At 33.7% G+C, this 18592-nt stretch overlaps 1 protein-coding gene across 1 annotated transcript; it reads left to right on the top strand.

Annotated features, from left to right (window-relative positions):
- The first annotated feature begins 644 nt into the window (after window positions 1-644).
- On the top strand, window positions 645-3932 carry LOC127851790 (uncharacterized). Its single transcript, XM_052385664.1, has 3 exons — window positions 645-1035; window positions 2429-2602; window positions 3599-3932. The coding sequence occupies exons 1-3, from the start codon at window positions 684-686 to the stop codon at window positions 3850-3852; spliced, it is 780 nt and encodes a 259-aa protein (XP_052241624.1). The 5' UTR covers window positions 645-683; the 3' UTR covers window positions 3853-3932.
- Window positions 3933-18592: the final 14660 nt, after the last annotated feature.

Here is an 18592-nt window from a genome sequence, read left to right as displayed (position 1 = left end):
ACAAAGTTCTTCCGGGATTAAGTCCCGGTTAAAGTGGAGACCCGGGAAACGGCGTTATCTACCAAAAACTTCTTCATATTGATATTTTATTTAATATTTACTTATAGCCAAAAGTGATCACCGGACTTTTCACCATAAGCCAATTTGGGCGATCGTTTCAACACCATAATTTTGAAAATGAATAAGCACATTTTGTGCACCAATAACCAACCATGTACCATTATATATAACCATCACAAAGTTCTTCCGGGATTAAGGATGTTCGATCGTTTCCACTTTACGGTAATTGATTCTCTATATCGTAAAAATTAAAAACCTTTATATATTTTCACGGTTTCAAAAGATTAGGTTGGAATAAACAAGTGAAAATTCTAGTTTTACTGTTTTGATTATGCGCCTATAAATTTTCGGCATTTACATATTTTCGAGATTTACTGCAATGAAACCAAGCGTTCGATTGCTTGACGTCACTTCGTGATCGACATCGATGAAACGCTTGCTTACGCTGTAGATGTTATTTTCTGTGCAAATACAAGCGTCTATTGATAACGAAACGATAATGTGTCAACAATGAGGATCAGATACTTGGCTTAATAATTTTCATTTAAAATGTCTGATTTGGATATAATTCGGAATACAAAACGAAACTTAAAAGTTTTTTTTTTAACGTTCCAAAGAACAATATGGATTTCAATAGAAATACTATTTCCACCGACAATCAAGATTTCCGGTATGACCACTGTTATTTTGACGATTTTTCTATCGGATCGTCGGTAAGCGTGACCACATGTGACAACAGCGATGCCAGTTGGAAAATTAGTAGACGTGTCGTTGAACTCGACACATTGGCCGAATCGCTTTCAGCATGCAGTTCTTGCCAAGTGCCCATGAATTTACTTAACACAGTAGGAAGCAGGGATTTCGGACAGGCATGTGTTTTGGAAATACAGTGTAGCAATTGTGGTGCCATCAATAATGTGGCTTCTGGACGGAAACATGACAGAGTTTATGACATGAACACAAAGCTTGCATTAGGTAAGACTTTTTTGTCTTTTTGGTACATTGGTGCATTATATCATGATTTATTGTCTAAATTACTTTTGAATACATTCAGATAGTTATCTCAAAGTACATGTAATTCCTGTGTAGTCTACACGCATACATTTTTTTTATTATTGTACTTGCTATATTTTTCCTTCATATTTTATCTGATAAATCATTTACTGCCAGTAAACACAATTACAGTAGAATGTGAATGGTTCATTGGTTGTCCTTAGTTAAACATGTATATTTTAACCCTTTGCATGCTGGGAAATTTGTCATCTGCTAAAATGACGTCTGCTAAATTTCTAAAATGAGCATTTTCTTCGATTTTTTTCAAATAATACTATCAGAATAGCAAACAGTTTGGATCCTGATGAGACGCCACGTTCTGTGGCGTCTCATCTGGATCCAGACTGTTTGCACAGGCCTTCAAAATTCGGTTCCCGCACTGAAAGGGTTAAAGTGACATAAGTTTATTTTCTTCCTGGAGCCCTATTTATTAATACCGGTAATAAAAATGAAATTTTGCAAGTTTACAAAACATAAATATTCGTCAAATACGTATTGGTTTTGAAAATAAAGGGCTTAAATTAATTATTATTTGTGTGTATGTAGATCTCTAGGTCTTATAAAATTATGAAACTTTTGTAAATTATTGACATTAAATCATATTATTTTATTCCGCATAAGCATATTCTAGCATTGTGGATTGTAAACTGTTCTGTCATTTACTGCAATCTGTTTCAGGTAAATCATAAACTGGGTGTTTCACCTGGGACTTTCACATCGAAACTGGCCCTTCCCCGTGACCTTCAGCACAAAAAAGAAAGGCTATAGCTGTTGCTCGTGCAGCAAAACAGCGACGCATAAGATTAAAAACTGGAACGGTATTTTTAATTATGGGCATTTTATTTTTAAAACAGTATTCTTCATGTGTATGCCCCAAATTGGCGACTTAGTTTTCGAACTGTCTGTGGGTCGGTCGGTCAGCCCGTCATACTTTTCGTGCCTGTTCTCTAATTCAAATAGTTTTCATCCGATCTTCACCAAACTTGGTCAGAAGCTGTGTCTAGACCAAGTTCGAACATGGCCATGTGGAATCCTGGGATTCTTACAATTGTATGGATTATTTTTTATATTGTTACAAAGTTGAAATATGGGGCATCCGTGTCGTTTGTTTTCTTGTTTGAGATTGTTTCAATAGATCCATCAATTATATATATGCAAAGTAGTAGGCACATTTTAAAGCATATGCTAATGTTTGTAAATTGATTATTGTAAAAGCATTAATGTGCTGTGTAATCATTTCTTTAAATAAAAATTGGAGATAACCCATGAAGGTGCAAGCACATTTTCCAATTTGAAATTCTGTTTTCCTGTTCAGGCATTCAAAGGACAGTGCAAGAAGTACGAGCGGGACCAACATACTGTTCAAACATAGAGGACCAAGATGTTGAAGTTACAACTTTACCCCCACCTGTACCCAAGCCTGGTCCAGCAGGGCTAGACACTACTGGGAAGGAATTTGTTTTCTTTGATTTGGAAACAAGAGGGTTAGGTAAAGTTTATTTTTAACAAATTCCTTATTCACAGTGTTGCACATACAGATGTTTATCTTGGTCCAATTCAGGTATTTAGGTACTCTAAATCTCAAAAATTCAACTTCTATTAAAAAATATACATATTTACTTACATGTGTAACATAATTCAACCTGCTACTGCTGTGTAACTCGATGTGAGATATCGTGTCAATTGTTGGTCAACCTAGCATATGATTGAATTGCAACAAGAGTTATGTTCAGACTAATTTCTCATTTTGCTTTCATATAATAAATCATTCTTAATCTGTATTGATAAAATGATAGTAAATACCACTTAGATGATGCAATGTTACATTACCCACAACTGGCTATAGTATATTATTGTGCATCATTTAAGAATTTAAACACTCTTCTCTTCGCTTCTTCAGATTTATAAATAAATAAGATGCCAAAAACTTACTTTGATATATCCATGAATCAAAGAAAAGAGCTTTTCAATTTTTATAATAACAGTTATTATGCCCCCCCTCTGAAGAGAGAGTTAATATTGTTTTGCTGGATAATGGTCTGTCGGTAGATCATTTAGTTTCCGATCAATAATTTGTCAACTTTCTCACGGATTGGCTTTTTACTTTCCATGTGCATAGGGATTGGACAGTATATAACACCTATTTAAATTATGGTCACTTGGTGAAAGGTCAAGATCACAATAAGTGTGAAAATTGTTTCCGATCAATAACCCTTCCACTGAAAAACTCTCTTAAACCACAATGCATAGAGAATGGATGTAAAGGAACCTCTTCTACGATTGTTCAAATTAAGCTTCAAAATAAGTCATGTCCTGGGGAGGGGGGGGGGCAATGTTTTCCCCTTTTATGTTTATTTTAAACTCTGCAAAAGTATTTTAAGAAGTTTACATTGTACTTGGGCGAGCGACCCAAGGCTCTCTGATTAATGGAGCTAAAATGGATTTTGTGCAATTTCTATGTAAAGTTTTTGTTTTGTTTTTTCAGAGCGTACTTCTCACATAATTCAGATAGCTGCAGTGCATTCAACTGGTCAGTTTTCAACATATGTGATGCCTGAGAAGAAGATGTCCTTGAAAGCGTCAGAAATAACTGGAGTGACAGTTGTTGGCGACTCTATGCTTGTTAAGGGACATAAAGTAACAGCTGTCCCCATCAAATCTGCATTGACAAGTTTTATAACATTCTTACAGAAATTTTCACCAGAAATTTTAGTTGGGCATAACATAGAGTGTATTTGATTGTAAAGTGTTGCTCCATGCTGTCCATACTTGTGGAAAAATGTTTGAGTTTCAGCAAAATATTTGTGGCTTTTTAGATACTTAAAAATATTAAAGGAAATATTACCAAATATAAAATCATATAAGTTATAAGTCAAGGTGTTACAAGGAAAGTTGCAGGAAGTGGATTGCAACTTAAACATTTGAGTATTGAATCAAAAAGAAACGGACTGAGTGGTTTGAGGAGCCCCCTGTCAGAGGTTACAAACGGACAAATCAGAGTAACAAAATCAGAGAAAATAATATGTGCAATAGCGAGTTATTTGTTGCCTGACATCTAACCAATTTTAATTTGCATCTTGTATATAGATTAGCTATGAAATTGTTTTTTCTTCTCGATGTTGTGATTCTTATGTCAGTTGTATTTCTCATGTTTCACCTAAGATGTAAGATATTTTTGGCACTGCATTAAACCACAGATGGTGTGTGAAACATTATTGCCCCGCTTATTGTATTCAATGTTGTTTTTAGCTCCACTGGCCAAAGGCCAGCAGGGCTTATGTCATGATCCTGTGTCCGTCGTGCGTGCGTTAACTTTTCCTTTAAACATCTTCTTCTATGTTATAAATATTAAGTTATATATATAGTCTTAAATAATGACGACCGACTGTTGGTGACTCAAGTTATATTTCTTTTTTTGTATTTTGATTATTTAGAATGCAAAAAATATAATGCTATATATCATATATTTTGACTGACTCTGTTACATATGTACTCATGTTTGTCATATATTCAGTGCAAATGTGTAGTACATGCACAATGTTGATATGTAAATTTTACATTGATTATAGCTTGAAAGCAATGTATTTGTATTGTATTAAGCTTATGGTGTAAAATGTAATGTGTGTACATGGCTCTTAGTCGAATTTGATAACAGCTCAGTTATGTACACAAGCTATGGTTTGCATTAATCATACCGTTGATAAATGAAGTATTGTATTCTTCCATAGTTTTATATTGTAATTACAAGTTGATCATTATACAACCATTTACTTTTATCTGTTACACACATTTGTTATAAATTATGCAATAACTAATTAATTAACCCCATTGATTCTTTGTCAATCTAATATTTGAAACCTTACTTATGATAAAAGTGTGTCTCCTATATCAAAAACGTATGCAATAGTCAACAGTAATTTGAATGCTATCCCAATTTCAATTTATCAGAATACTAGTACAGTTTACCATCATTAATAGCGTGTGTGTGATCTCATTTAAAATATTTTTGTGATAAAGTAATTTAATATCATAAACCCAGAATAAAAAAACGATTATGGGACCTTTTTAGCACTTAAACTGGAAATAGAAGTATTTCGAAACTGTTACCATGGCAACCAAACACAATTACATAATACAAAAACCGTACCATCACGCGGCACGTCCACCCAAAATTTTCTGACACTTCAGACATTTACCTAAAAATTGATATATAAATTAGCTTTCATTCTTTTTTGCACACGGGAGGTGCCCACGGACTGTACTAAACATGGGTAACAGGTGGGTGGGGTAATTAAAGATGTTTATTTGAACATCAACATGTTTTTTTTCATGTGTTACATCTGAAATATTTCCATAAGTATGTATATAATAAATATTTCTACGTGTATCAAATTTCAGTTGATAACTTTATTTGTTATGGAGCAGTTATTATAAAGATTTGTTTTAATTACTATTACAATGTGAGTAATTATATTTTTGAAATTAAGTCCATATTAAAAGGTCTGTAGCCAAAAAAAATCCACGGTGACCTATCAATTTCTTTACTTCATTTTTATGCTAAGTTAGTTTACTTTAATTATTGAAAACTTCAAATGAATATGAAAATTACATCAACAGAAATTTGTATCTGTATTGTATGTCATCGATTTTTGAACTGTGCAATAAAAAGTTCAAAACAAACAAAAAACTAGTCATACTTATGTCTCATTACTTTTTACCATTTCCAATATTTTTGGTTTTAAATGTGTTCAGTATGATAATACAAATGTTACAGTTGCTGATCTAATACAATCTCAATACTACTAGTCCATTTTAAATGTTTTACACACAAACGTTTTACCGTACCCCCAATTTTATTCCCCGCAAAAATGACCTTTTCTCAAACGCACATGGCATTTAAAAACCGTCAATATCTCAAAATTATTCACGGTGACCCCCCTTTTTTATTTGATATTTACTTCAGATACATATCCAATAATCACCCTACAAAAAATTATAGCATTCTGGATATTGTTTAAAAAATCACGAAACGATCGAACATCCTTAAGTCCCGGTTCCGGAAGAGACCCGGGAACGGCGCTATCTACCAAGAACTTGATATTTATTTAATATTAACTTATAGCCAAAAGTGATCACCGAGCTTTTCACCATAAGCCAATTTGATCAATCTGATATCTGATCATGGCATATACAAATATATACTGTCGTTCATGATTTTCAGAATTGTATTCATATAAAACATCACTTTATTTTTGCAATCGCATAGACATTTATGTTATGACCAAACAAACTCATTATACGATTCAATGTCTTGCGACAAAAAAATCATTTTTTTCCGACAATTGTTTGGCTTGAAACAAATCCAGCAATTCTTAAAACACATATGCATTCAATTGCGGCTGTTGTGATACATTTACGTAAAGTTAAAGGGTACCAAATATTTTCACCACGCTGTTTACTACTGCTTACACATATCGTTAATTTAATTGCATTTAATGAGGGATGTGTGTGCTTTGAAATAACAGGAAGCGGGTCATTAAACTCGCATATATCAGAAAATCAAACAAGCAATCATCGGAACGTCAAACTGCATCGTTTTTAAATGACATTACTAATGGTTATATTTATCATTGTCCCCCAATTACATCTATTACGTATTGTGATGGGGTTTACGAGGTTAGTGCAATCATGCTTTTCTGAATTCAAATGTCGTCTGAGACAGTGATCATCGCACACACTAATACAGACACAGGGCTTATTTCCGTTACAATATGGTCAGTATTGATAGCTCACTTACTTCAGAAAAGCGGTATATTGATACTTGTCTGTAAAATATTTCTTTACCTGACATATTGATATACATGGTAATGGTTTGTTGTAATTGTTTCACACAGTTATATTGATATGGGTAGAAAGTATGCACAAATTAAATGTGCTCACACTCATGAGCATGGCAATCTACACTTAAACATCGTACAACAGGATGATGTACAATTCTAATGTGTTCAATGCAAATACTGCTAAATTCCTGTTTCGAAAATATAAAGTTCTTTGCTTGTTTTATATATTGCTTTCGTTTATTTATGATATGTGCATTGTTAAAGAGTTGTTTCTTGCAGAGAAGTAAAATTATTACCAGAAGGACAGCTTTTTGATGGCGTCGTTTCGATGATAAGCATCATTTTCATATGTCATGGTTTAGTTTTAGATTGCTTCTTTAGATTGCTTTCGTTTATTTATGATATGTGCATCGTTAAAGAGTTGTTTCTTGCAGAGAAGTAAAATTATTACCAGAAGGACAGCTTTTTGATGGCGTCGTTTCGATGATAAGCATCATTTTCACATGTCATGGTTTAGTTTTAGATTGCTTCTTTAGATTGCTTTCGTTTATTTATGATATGTGCATTGTTAAAGAGTTGTTTCTTGCAGAGAAGTAAAATTATTACCAGAAGGACAGCTTTTTGATTGCGTCGTTTCGATGATAAGCATCATTCTCACATGTCATGGTTTAGTTTTAGATTGCTTCAAGGCATCTAAGGATTCCACGGTCGTTTGAATAAGATTTGTTTCCCGATCGACCTTTGCTGAAATGAATGGACAAACCTCGTTCTTATGAATAATCAGAATGGACATGTACCTATTAAAGCTGCAAGCCATTGAACGGTTTATTGCAGGCCTTTTTGCTACATATATATATATATATATATATATATATATATAATATATATATATATTATATATATCTATATATATATATATATATATATCTAGAGATAGATATAATTCTCTATATAGATATATATAGATATATCTATTTATATATATCTAATAGATCTCTCTCTCTCTCTCTATCTCTCTCTCTCTCTCTCTCTCTATCTCTCTCTATCCTCTCTCTCTCTCCTCTAGATCTCTATATCTATCTTCTCTATCTCTTTCTCTATATCTCTTTCTATATATATTTATATATATATCTATATATATTTTTCTTTTCTTTCTTTCTGCCTTTCTATCTAAGATCTTTACATTCTTATAAATAATATAAAACATAAACCATATATATTTATGTATTTATTTATATTCATTAATTTATATTTATTGATACATTTGTATGTATATTTATGCATGTTTAAATAAAATACAACACATATCAAATATAGTCTCACAGAAGCTCTATGCAGCCATATATTTGTTGAACTGGGTGGTGTATGTCCCGAGGGTTCGCACCGACCCTGTCTCTCAAGTAAAGGATGCTGTTACCGGATGTGCTAAAGAATTATAGGGTAAGATTTTTTTGTTTTATAGAATATGGCGTGTTTTTTCCTTTCATAACCCATATTTAATATATTATTTATATTTCATATTATTCAAAGGGACAAACATTTTCTCTCAAAAAAGAAAATACATTCATATAGCTATCACAATAGCTATCACAATTTTTATGAAATATCAGACATCGCTGACTTATGTATTCGCACTTTAAATGCGATACATCTAAACCGCTACTAGCGTGTTCTGTTTGTGTGATATACCACTTAACTATTTAAATAAACTGTCGGTTAGCCTTTGGTATTATGGCAATAAATGCAAAACAAATACAGTTATTAGTTGGATGATCTCAATTAACAAATTAATAGAACTCAATACTAGATGACTAAATAAATGTATATCACTGATATGTTTATTGACAAGCTGGCCGTTCTTTCACAATGCAATAACGCATTTATCAATTTTTTGCAGACTTTAAATTCATCATGGAATCATAAATATAGTTTTACAATAACTCAATCGTGTGCTTGCTGCATAAATTGTCAGCTTCGGTAGATTAAAATAAAGGTGACACACGCACACATTATAAAACAAAAGTTATTTATATCATTATTAAAGTTGGGATATGCATACCGACCTAAGTTATCAAGATGATCACTACTAAGTAATTGTGTTTGTTATTCAAACCCGCCAACGGATTAGGTTGCCATTTACGGAACATCCACCAACGAAGTCGCCCTACCGCTTTTCAGGGACTACCGGGACTTTTCAACCATGATGGCCTCTGTTCGCAAAATGCGTAAACAGTACGTATTGTATGGATTTCTTGTAGGAATTGTAACGCAATGTTTGCACATAATACGTAACTATGCTTTTAAGTAACTGGTTAAATGAAAAATAGACTCTCATATTTTTATGATGAACGTCATTTCAGAACTCGAAATTACGTACTCGAAAGATTTTAATGAGGATAGCTCACATGATTTAGTTTAGCATATCAAATATGGTATTACCATTTGTTGCAACACGATGTGTATAACATAATGCTATAATGGAACATAAACGTATATACAAAAAACAACAACACACAAGTATAGTGAGACGCGCTAGTATTACAATATACTACACCGGAGAACAAAGTATGTTGAGGGAGCATCGTTTAATCAGGTAAAAGGAATACAGCCGTTTCAAAAATTACTGCTTAATACCTTCGTCACTTGTTTCGTAATTGCAAAAGTCAACAACCATTTTGCGTACTTGCATAGTTTGTTATTGTTCCAGGCTTCGCTTTTCGGCGCAGATCAAGTAGGCAACCGACTTGCTCTCATGACTCATTGCGTTCAATGATGACAGTTTAACCATGCGCCGATGAATATTGTCTGTTAGATTTTTTCGCAAACTTCTTATTGCAAAATACGTCACTTCTGTATACATGTAAACGGTTAAATGTGTATATATGTGCTTCGCCCTGTTCAATAAGCTTAACAAATAGCATACAATGTGAACTTTGTTTCTTATACGTGTATGCCCTGGGCAAATAATGATATTTTGTGTGTTTTTACCAATGACGCTTTAACATAGTAAGTTAAGGCAATGGCTTGTGAAAAGATTTTTCAGGTCGCTTTTAACAAACACGGTCTATATGTATGTTTAACCGTGACAGTTGTTGCATAATAATGGAGATCTCAATGAACTCAGACTTCAACAATGACAACGAATTTTTCTGTAATATGTAATAATAACCGAGATACCTGAGAACAACGTTGTGTACAGAGTGTGTATAATTATCTTTATTTATTAACTATTTGAAATAATGACACAAGAGTACACTTGTTTCTTAAATACTTAGTACTTTTTTAAATTGTTAACGACAATCTTGCTTTTTTAACATTCGACATATAAAGAGGATTCAGTGTGGCTGAGCTTGAAAATGATACCGTGATGGCGGAATTCCAGCGTCTTCTGAAAAATCTTTCTTTTATGTCCGAAATCGCCCGACCGATGCAATGCTAGCGAAACGTTTATGTCCATTAATGGCACGTGCAACAATCTGAAGAACCCCACGTGGGGAATGTCAGCGGCTGTCGAACGTCGTCTACTTCCGGCAGCATATAGCGAGTGAAGCAAATGTTTGTATAAGTTGGCACTTAGTCAATGATTGCAGACAAAACGCTCATATGACTTATCATATTGGCTAAAAGTATATATTTAAAAAAGTGTGCACCTATGATTGCGTTTGAATTGTTTAGCGTTCTCAAACGCAGTGATATGGATTCGTAAAAGGCGTTAAACGTTATGTAAAATGAAGTGTATTTCAAAATAGCTTCAAAACGGACAAAACAAGCACCACTTTTATTAACGAACATTTGTATTAAACAGTTTCATTAATTTTCGTGTTCCTTCTCTTAACAATCACTATATGGGTGTATTTTCGAGTTGTCATTGAACTATAGTCTAGCCATCATGTTATCTATTTAAATAACATTAAATCATATTAATACACTAATGTCAATTTGTTTTTTAATTGCGTCATTTATTCCGCGATAATCAGATGACGGTTTGAACCTCTCTCGTTCAAGTGGTATTGATGGAAAACCTCTGCCGTTCGCACGAACGGTAAGCTACGCAGTCCATAGGGTCCACAGCAGCTAAAGTCGACGAAACTTACCTTGCAGGCCTTTCAATTTGGTTAGTTTCTCGACCACGACATAATATTAACCCCACTGAGCACTGGAAAGTGTTTGTTACTCGACGATCTCGGTTTTGTGATAGTATTTCCATTTATGGTTAAGTAACATCCGATTTATAGGTGTGCTTTTAAGTAAGAAATAATCATGTTTTGTATATTTTCATTTTAGCTGTAGACGATTGCTGTGCCGATAATGACAAGTGAGTATATTCTCTGAAATAAAAAAAATCAGTAAAAATAAACGAAACTAATATTTCATTAATTATTCACAAAAAGTTAAATACATTTTTTATATTTTTACTTTATACTGCTTTAGTACATAGGCTCGAATTCGATAGGTTATTTCCCTTCTTCGGAACCTCGAAGTTGTATTGTATTTTAAAAATAACATATGCCAAAAAATGCAAGTTCTGGAAATGACTTTTCTTACAAATTTCCAAAAGATATCTTTGGAGTCAAAATATGAAATTGTAGTCTTTGAACGTGTGTATACCGCGGGGCTCTCTCGCTTTATGTGTGTGTTTAATATACTTTAATTTAGATACAGACAATCATTTCAGCGTTGTTAGCTCCGAAAAAAACCTTAATGTTTACATAATTATATAAGCATCAATACAATATTTTAAACCTGCATTGTGTTTTTTAAGATAATTACTGATAATAATGTGCATGGTACATTCAAGTGGCGGTTTTCTTTATAACGTATATAAACATACATTTCTCCGTTTAAACAAACCACCTTTAGTCAAGACAATTGTTTCAACATCAACTTTTCTGAAGATGATCCTTTTGTGCCACGGTTCAAGGCCGGATACTGCATGGAGGTCCCGAGGTCAGCTGGGATCCTTTGCAAGTCATCAGGTTTATAAAGTCCGCTTTCCGAGGTCAGCTGGGATCCTCTGCAAGTCATCAGGATTGGACAGTACGCGTACCGAGGTCAGCTATGATCCTTTGCAAGTCATCAGGTATGTACACGGCGCTTTGCGTATTACTTTTATAAAGTTTAATATGCCTAATGCGAATTGTTCACAGCCGAAAAGGTATCGAGCTATCATGAATTTTAATCAGTGTTATCATACCACTCACAGATAGAATACATTTACACTACCAACGTTTAATGAAATTTTGTCAATAACTGATGGAAAGGAAATCAGTTGAAGAGTTAAAATTAGTTAAATTAATCAATGAGAAAACCGAAAATAATGAACGATATTTTATGTGTTCAGAAGAATTATAAAACATGATTGAAAAGACATCTTAACACCATCGTAAACATACCTATCACAAGATAAACCTACTTGCTACAAGGTAATTATTTCAAGTGTTACCTTTATATTTTTATTTTGTTAATAATATATTGTAATAATTTAAGTGTGTACCGTTTTAGCGTTGGTATTTTTATCATTGTAGCAATTTGTTTATCCAACATAGCTTCATGTTTGAACATGCCTTTTTATGTCATTTAACAAAATGAACACAATGTACATCTTCGTCATTAATTGTGAATAGGTCTTACATGATTTTATCATAATTAATTTCGTAGCTGAGCTTCTATTTAAGTTTGTTTTAAATAAATTGCACCTATATTCAAACATTTTTTATTTTAATTTAAATTTGCACTTGTCCACTACAATTCTTTTACAAAACAGTCATACAAATGCAACAAAGTACAACTTTGAATCTTAGATTTTCCCAACATTGTCAAATGTATTCGTAAAAATGGTGTTGCAGATTCCTTGTAATATCCAATAGATTTATGTTATTAGCCGGTGGAATATTGCAACGTCAGCAGATCAACGATCTAACGTCATTCGTCGACGCTTCAAACGTCTATGGTTCTTCGGACGAGCGTCTAGCTGTATTGCGAGAGGAAAAAACATGTACCTACATGAATGTTATCCTACAGGTTCAACTTATTTCCAGTTGTAAGAGAATGAATTTGAGAACGACCCTGTGACATGCGTACATTTGTTTATTAAGGGTAGAAAATATTTCAAAATTATAGTGCTTAACAAAATAAAAAATGTAATAATACAATTTCCTGAATTAAGTTCATTGTTATGGCATATGCATGTGGGCAATTGAAGATGAACCTTCGTATTTAACTTTTAAAACCTGAACAGATACTATGCACAAATATTGTAATTGCGTTCAAGAAGATATACGTATATGTAAAACACACTCATCTTGTCGCTAATAAAACGTATATTTATATTAAAAGCTTGCATGTTATGTAATTATTTTGTTAGCGTTTATGAAGATCACACAGGGTGCAGATGGGCCCCGCCTACCTGAGGGTCCTGATAACACGTGCCTTTCAGACGCGGCCAATGGTATACGCTGCAGCATTGCTGTTGTGAATCGCTGGTTTTTAAAATAATAAAAGTTAATCGTTAACCTATTCGTTTATGAAAATGGCACATGAACACATCATTCACTGGGAAAAAAAATTTCGAAATCACGCTGAATTTTTCTGATAAATGATAATCTTTAACTAAGGAACGTGTCAGTTTATTGACTGCTTAAATAAATGCGTTATCATGAAATGCCGATTACATAACTAGAAACATAGAACGTTTTAGTAGCATAACATTTTTGTTCCAAAGTTAACTCCGGAACGTCGTCATGCGAACTTCATATTTCGATTTGATAATTGAAAAATTCTTTATACCGAGTGACTATTGTATTAGCCTCGAAAATGCATTCTTATTGTTAGATATATATACATCATGCAATGGATAATTGAGATACGATAGCATGTGTCACATACATATTTAGATGTCGTTGGTTTTAGGTGACGTACGAGTCAACAAAATTCATACCACAATGTGTGTGTACTCGAACATAATCGTCTGGCGATAATGGACTTAGGAAATATTTTCAGGATGACGACGAAGCATTCCAGCAGACGAGAAAACGCTTGATCGGAATCATGCAGAAGATTGTTTACGATGAATTTCTCCCTGCATTCCTTTCACCGACTGCGATGAAGAAAAATAAACTTGCGAGTTCAAAAAAATACAAATACAATTCAATACTTGATCCTACCGCTGCCAACATTTTTGGATAAGCGTTACGGTATGATTAAATATAACATATAAATATTCTACATATTCATTTTTTTGAAACAGAAACAACTTATTGCAATACTTTAAAAATAATTTGATTGTGCTTAATATAATTTAAACTACATGTTTAAACCTTATTAAACATTAATATAGTTAGCATTTCTTATACAAAATGTTTTTTTTATCATGTATGCATATTCACAAACAATTCATCTCAGTGTTTTCTCTATGCGGTTGTAAGTGACATACAATGATACGTTTTCGTAAAGATTATATATACGTATAGCTCATTTTAGTCCACAATCTGAAAGTATGAGCCACACTTGGATTCCCACGTTTATGTCTGTGTTCACGAAGAACTTACAGCCGTTCTGCGAGACACTTCTAAACCTGACCTTCGGTGATCCAAACATAACCTATATACAGTCTGTCAACGGAGGCCCATCTGGGATGCAGGGGCTGTCCTACGCGCTATCTGCCCTCCAGTCACAGAAAACTGACAGGTACAGGGTTTGGGACCCCCACCCCCGCAAAGAAAAATAATGCATTGAGCGTTAAAAAACGTAAATTTTTACTGTCCCTGCAGTCTTAACCAACGTTTCAAATTTGTCTTTCCTTATATGATTGTCATTTAATATCGTTCTGTCGTTTAACAAAACCAACAAAAAAACTTTTAACCCGTGTTGTTGTTTTTGAAACGAAGGTATTTAATACAACATTAGGCAACGTTTCCTATAATGCATCAAATAAAACCTTTTGTCTTTGTTTTAAATTCGAACTGTTGCGCACCGATTTCACATAACATTATGTTGTTGGTGTTTTTCTTTTCTTTAAAAGATCACAATAAATAAAACAACTGATATACTTTCTTAAATAAATGTCATCCTTTACATTCTTTCTTGTAAAGTCATTGTTTCTGTTTTCGGAGTTACTATTGTGGTATTCTATTTTAAAGTGTTTTGAGTCCGTTTCAATTGTGTTCCTTCAATACAAGCTTGGCAATAGTCATGAGTCTGCTAAAATATTACAGTTGTTTGCATGTTGACAATGTGTGTGTAAACTTCTATGAGTGTCTATGCTTGCATTTGAATCGTATTATTCCGTAAAATACGGTCTAAAACGGTATTTTAATCATTTATCGAAATTTTATTTTGTTAGTATAATGTCAATTATTTTCTAAAAACAGTAATCTTTAATATATAATAATTTCCAACTTTCCATTTAAAAAATTAACGTTATAGACAATTTTCCTGCTTTACAATAAATCAATTTGCATCGGAGCTTGTAAGTGAGTTTCACATGTAGCTAGCAACAATGTAAACTTTTACATACATGAAACTAGAAGTTTCGTACAAGTTTGCACATTATTATTAACACAAAGATGTGCTTTTTCAGTATTGACGTATCTCACACAAATACTTGTTTTAAGAATCCTCGAAGAAACGTTCCGCAGCTTCTTATTTTTCAACACGTTGGCCGATACTTCTTTTGATCTGGCATCCCTGAACATCCAGCGGGGGGGGGGGGGTTGCGACCACGGACCTCCTACAACGAGTTCCGAATATGGTGCGGGCTGTCTTCAGTTAGGTTCTGGAACAGTTGGAGGCCTTGTTGATCACACTTTTGAGACAATTACTCTTCTTCAAGCTGCTGGTTACAGGTACTGTGCAGTTATTTCATTCAGAGGTTGAAATTTTAATTATTTGCAAACCTCTTACAGATAAGAATTATTGCGGACAATCAGGTTTGTTCCCCTCAATCCGTCCGGAAGCACATTGCCATGTCAATTTCAAAACATAAACGGTCAGTATATTCATGTTACTGATAAGTTTATGCAAAAAGTTGAAATGAATATAAAAATATGTTCATAACTAAATTGATTGAAGTGTTGTATTTGTTTGTTAATTATTATTGTGTGATACATGTTAAAGAGCAAAAACAAATTTGTTTATGTAAATCTATTACAATTATTATAAGCGGACATAATTTGTCAATGTTTTTTACAAAATCCTAATTTGTTGCTAATTATTAAAACTTATTATGAATATTTCGTTCATACTAAAGTTATGTAAACGACAGCAAGATAATTTTACACCAGGCTCTGTGTTGGTGGCTATTGCATCGTGTAAATTCATATAATTTTAAGATTTGGTTTTGACCCAAAAACATTCACTGATACTCCGGCTTAAATCTAATTGACGGAGTGTATGATATTCGATTTCGTTATATAATTTAGTTCGCCCAAAACCAACGCTCTGTCAACGGCCTCCTATATGTGTTTTTGTTTCGTGTTAATCAGTACCTTTGTCTTCCTGAAAGGCATTATTAATTCAGTTATTACACATCGGTTCACCGACCCTAACGATTTTTTGTGGTCCGCGGAAAAAAATCTGATGGCGATGGTTTTCGCCGGTACGGTACGGTACGAGTTTAAGGGCATTGTATCAAATAACGACAGATCCATTCGTTTATGCTTTATAAACAGGGCGGCGTCCACGTCTCTAATGTTGGCAATTAACATCGCAAATTGTTACCACAAAAAAGAAATTTCATCTTGACACAATTGGGTTCCCAAGTTATAGATTCATACCAAAATATTTGCTTAAAGTCGATGTTTACATGATTAACACCGGAATTGGAGTACTGAATTATTTACCACTAAAATTGTCCGTCAGTGTTTACATTACCTGGACCGTTGCATTTTGGTAGATTCTGTTCCAAACACTGCTTATTAAAACAGGAAAATGTTAGAGATTAAATCATCAATGATAAAATATCTGATGTCTAACACGGATTGGAATAAATTCATCAACTTACTTCAAAATAGGTCAAAATTTAGCGCTTCTCAAAAACAGAAAATAAAAATCTATTTTTAGCACAATGCACGTGTCTCTCTTTTGTCCATCCGTGACTTTTCTGAAGTTCGCCAGTGACATCCGAATTCGGCCTTACACTACAAAATTAACACTGTTTACTTTGCAATCATGTTCGCAGTTTGTATACATACTCAGGACCTGAGTGCACTGTTATGAAGTACACCAAGGCCTAGCTTATGCCTTACATGGGTCTCTTTGAATCCACTCACCATGTCACCATGTACACATGTTACTGACAGAATTCGCAAAAGGCAAATATGTACTACAAAACAATCATTTGTTGAATATGTGATAAATATAATACCTTTATGAATATAAAACGACATTTTATTATATGTTCATATTTACATATGAAACATGAATACAAGACATGTTCTCTTTTGCGAATTCCTTACGCAGGTTAGCAGTAGTACAGAGGGTGATTAAAATGCAAAAGGTGCATAAAGAGCTAGGAATCATGAAATGATGAATAATAGGCCTATACAACGACTAAACATCACATGTGCAATGTTAATCATTTGGTCAGTGTTTAAACAATTATGAGTGCATTAGCTGACCCATTTTCACCCTGAAATCAGTCGACTGGTAAAAAAACAAAAAAAAAAACAACTACTTCCCTCCTACATTTTTCTGGCCATTGCCCTGAACCAATACTATTTTTTTGTTTGGCCCTATCCGTATTACGTAACACTTCAGTTCGTCCCAAGACATAGACTTTTTCGCCGGAGCCCTGGGCAAAAAGCCCGTCTCTGGTGGAACCTTGGGTCCGACCATGGAGCGTATCATAGGAGACCAGTTTCGAAGATTCAAGTTTTTAGTCAGATTCTTCTATCATAACTCGGACACTGGCTTTAATAAAGGTTCATCGATATTCTGGGTCCACCGTCGTTTAAATAGACTAGGTTTTCATCGCTTAATTTGCAATGACAGCATAATGTATACATTGCTACGACGATCATAGTCAGTACATAAAAACACAGTGTGTAATTTGTACATTGAAGCAACTAACGAATGAACGAGAATGATTGGATTGTCATATTTGATATATTTCAAAAATGCAAATGAGCCGCGTTCTGAGGAAACTTGGCTTAATGCATGTGCGTAAAGATTCGTCCCAGAACTTATATACAATATCATTTTGTTGTGGACTTTTAGCGCAACAAGCCGCCATTCAGAATTACAGCCTTGCCTCCCTGTTATGTCAGAACTATAACTTCAACAAGATCAATTTTCCAAACGTCTTCAAACAAGCGTGAGTCTGATGTTGCATAATGCTTTATACTTGTGTTCGCGGTCGAACGACTTTAGAAATTGCGTTTGAACGACTAATTGTTGACTGTATACACTGTAATCGAATATACATGTAATTCTGTGCAGTGCCATTCATCTACAAATAGATTGTAATTAAATCAACCAAACTTGGGTTGGATTGAAATAAGAGTCGATAACAATTGCCATTGAAGGTTGCAAATTTCTATTTCATGACGTTTAATCCCGCTAAAAATTACATGTGAATGAAGTGTGTCCTATTATTTCATGTATTCGCTTTTGCCAATAGACAAACACGCTATTAATTGGTT

The sequence above is a fragment of the Dreissena polymorpha genome, chromosome 11 (assembly GCF_020536995.1).
Source record: "Dreissena polymorpha isolate Duluth1 chromosome 11, UMN_Dpol_1.0, whole genome shotgun sequence".
In the NCBI taxonomy this organism is placed as follows: Eukaryota; Metazoa; Mollusca; class Bivalvia; order Myida; family Dreissenidae; genus Dreissena; species Dreissena polymorpha.
Note: the sequence above shows the minus strand (reverse complement) of the source record. Positions and strands in the feature narration are given on the sequence as shown.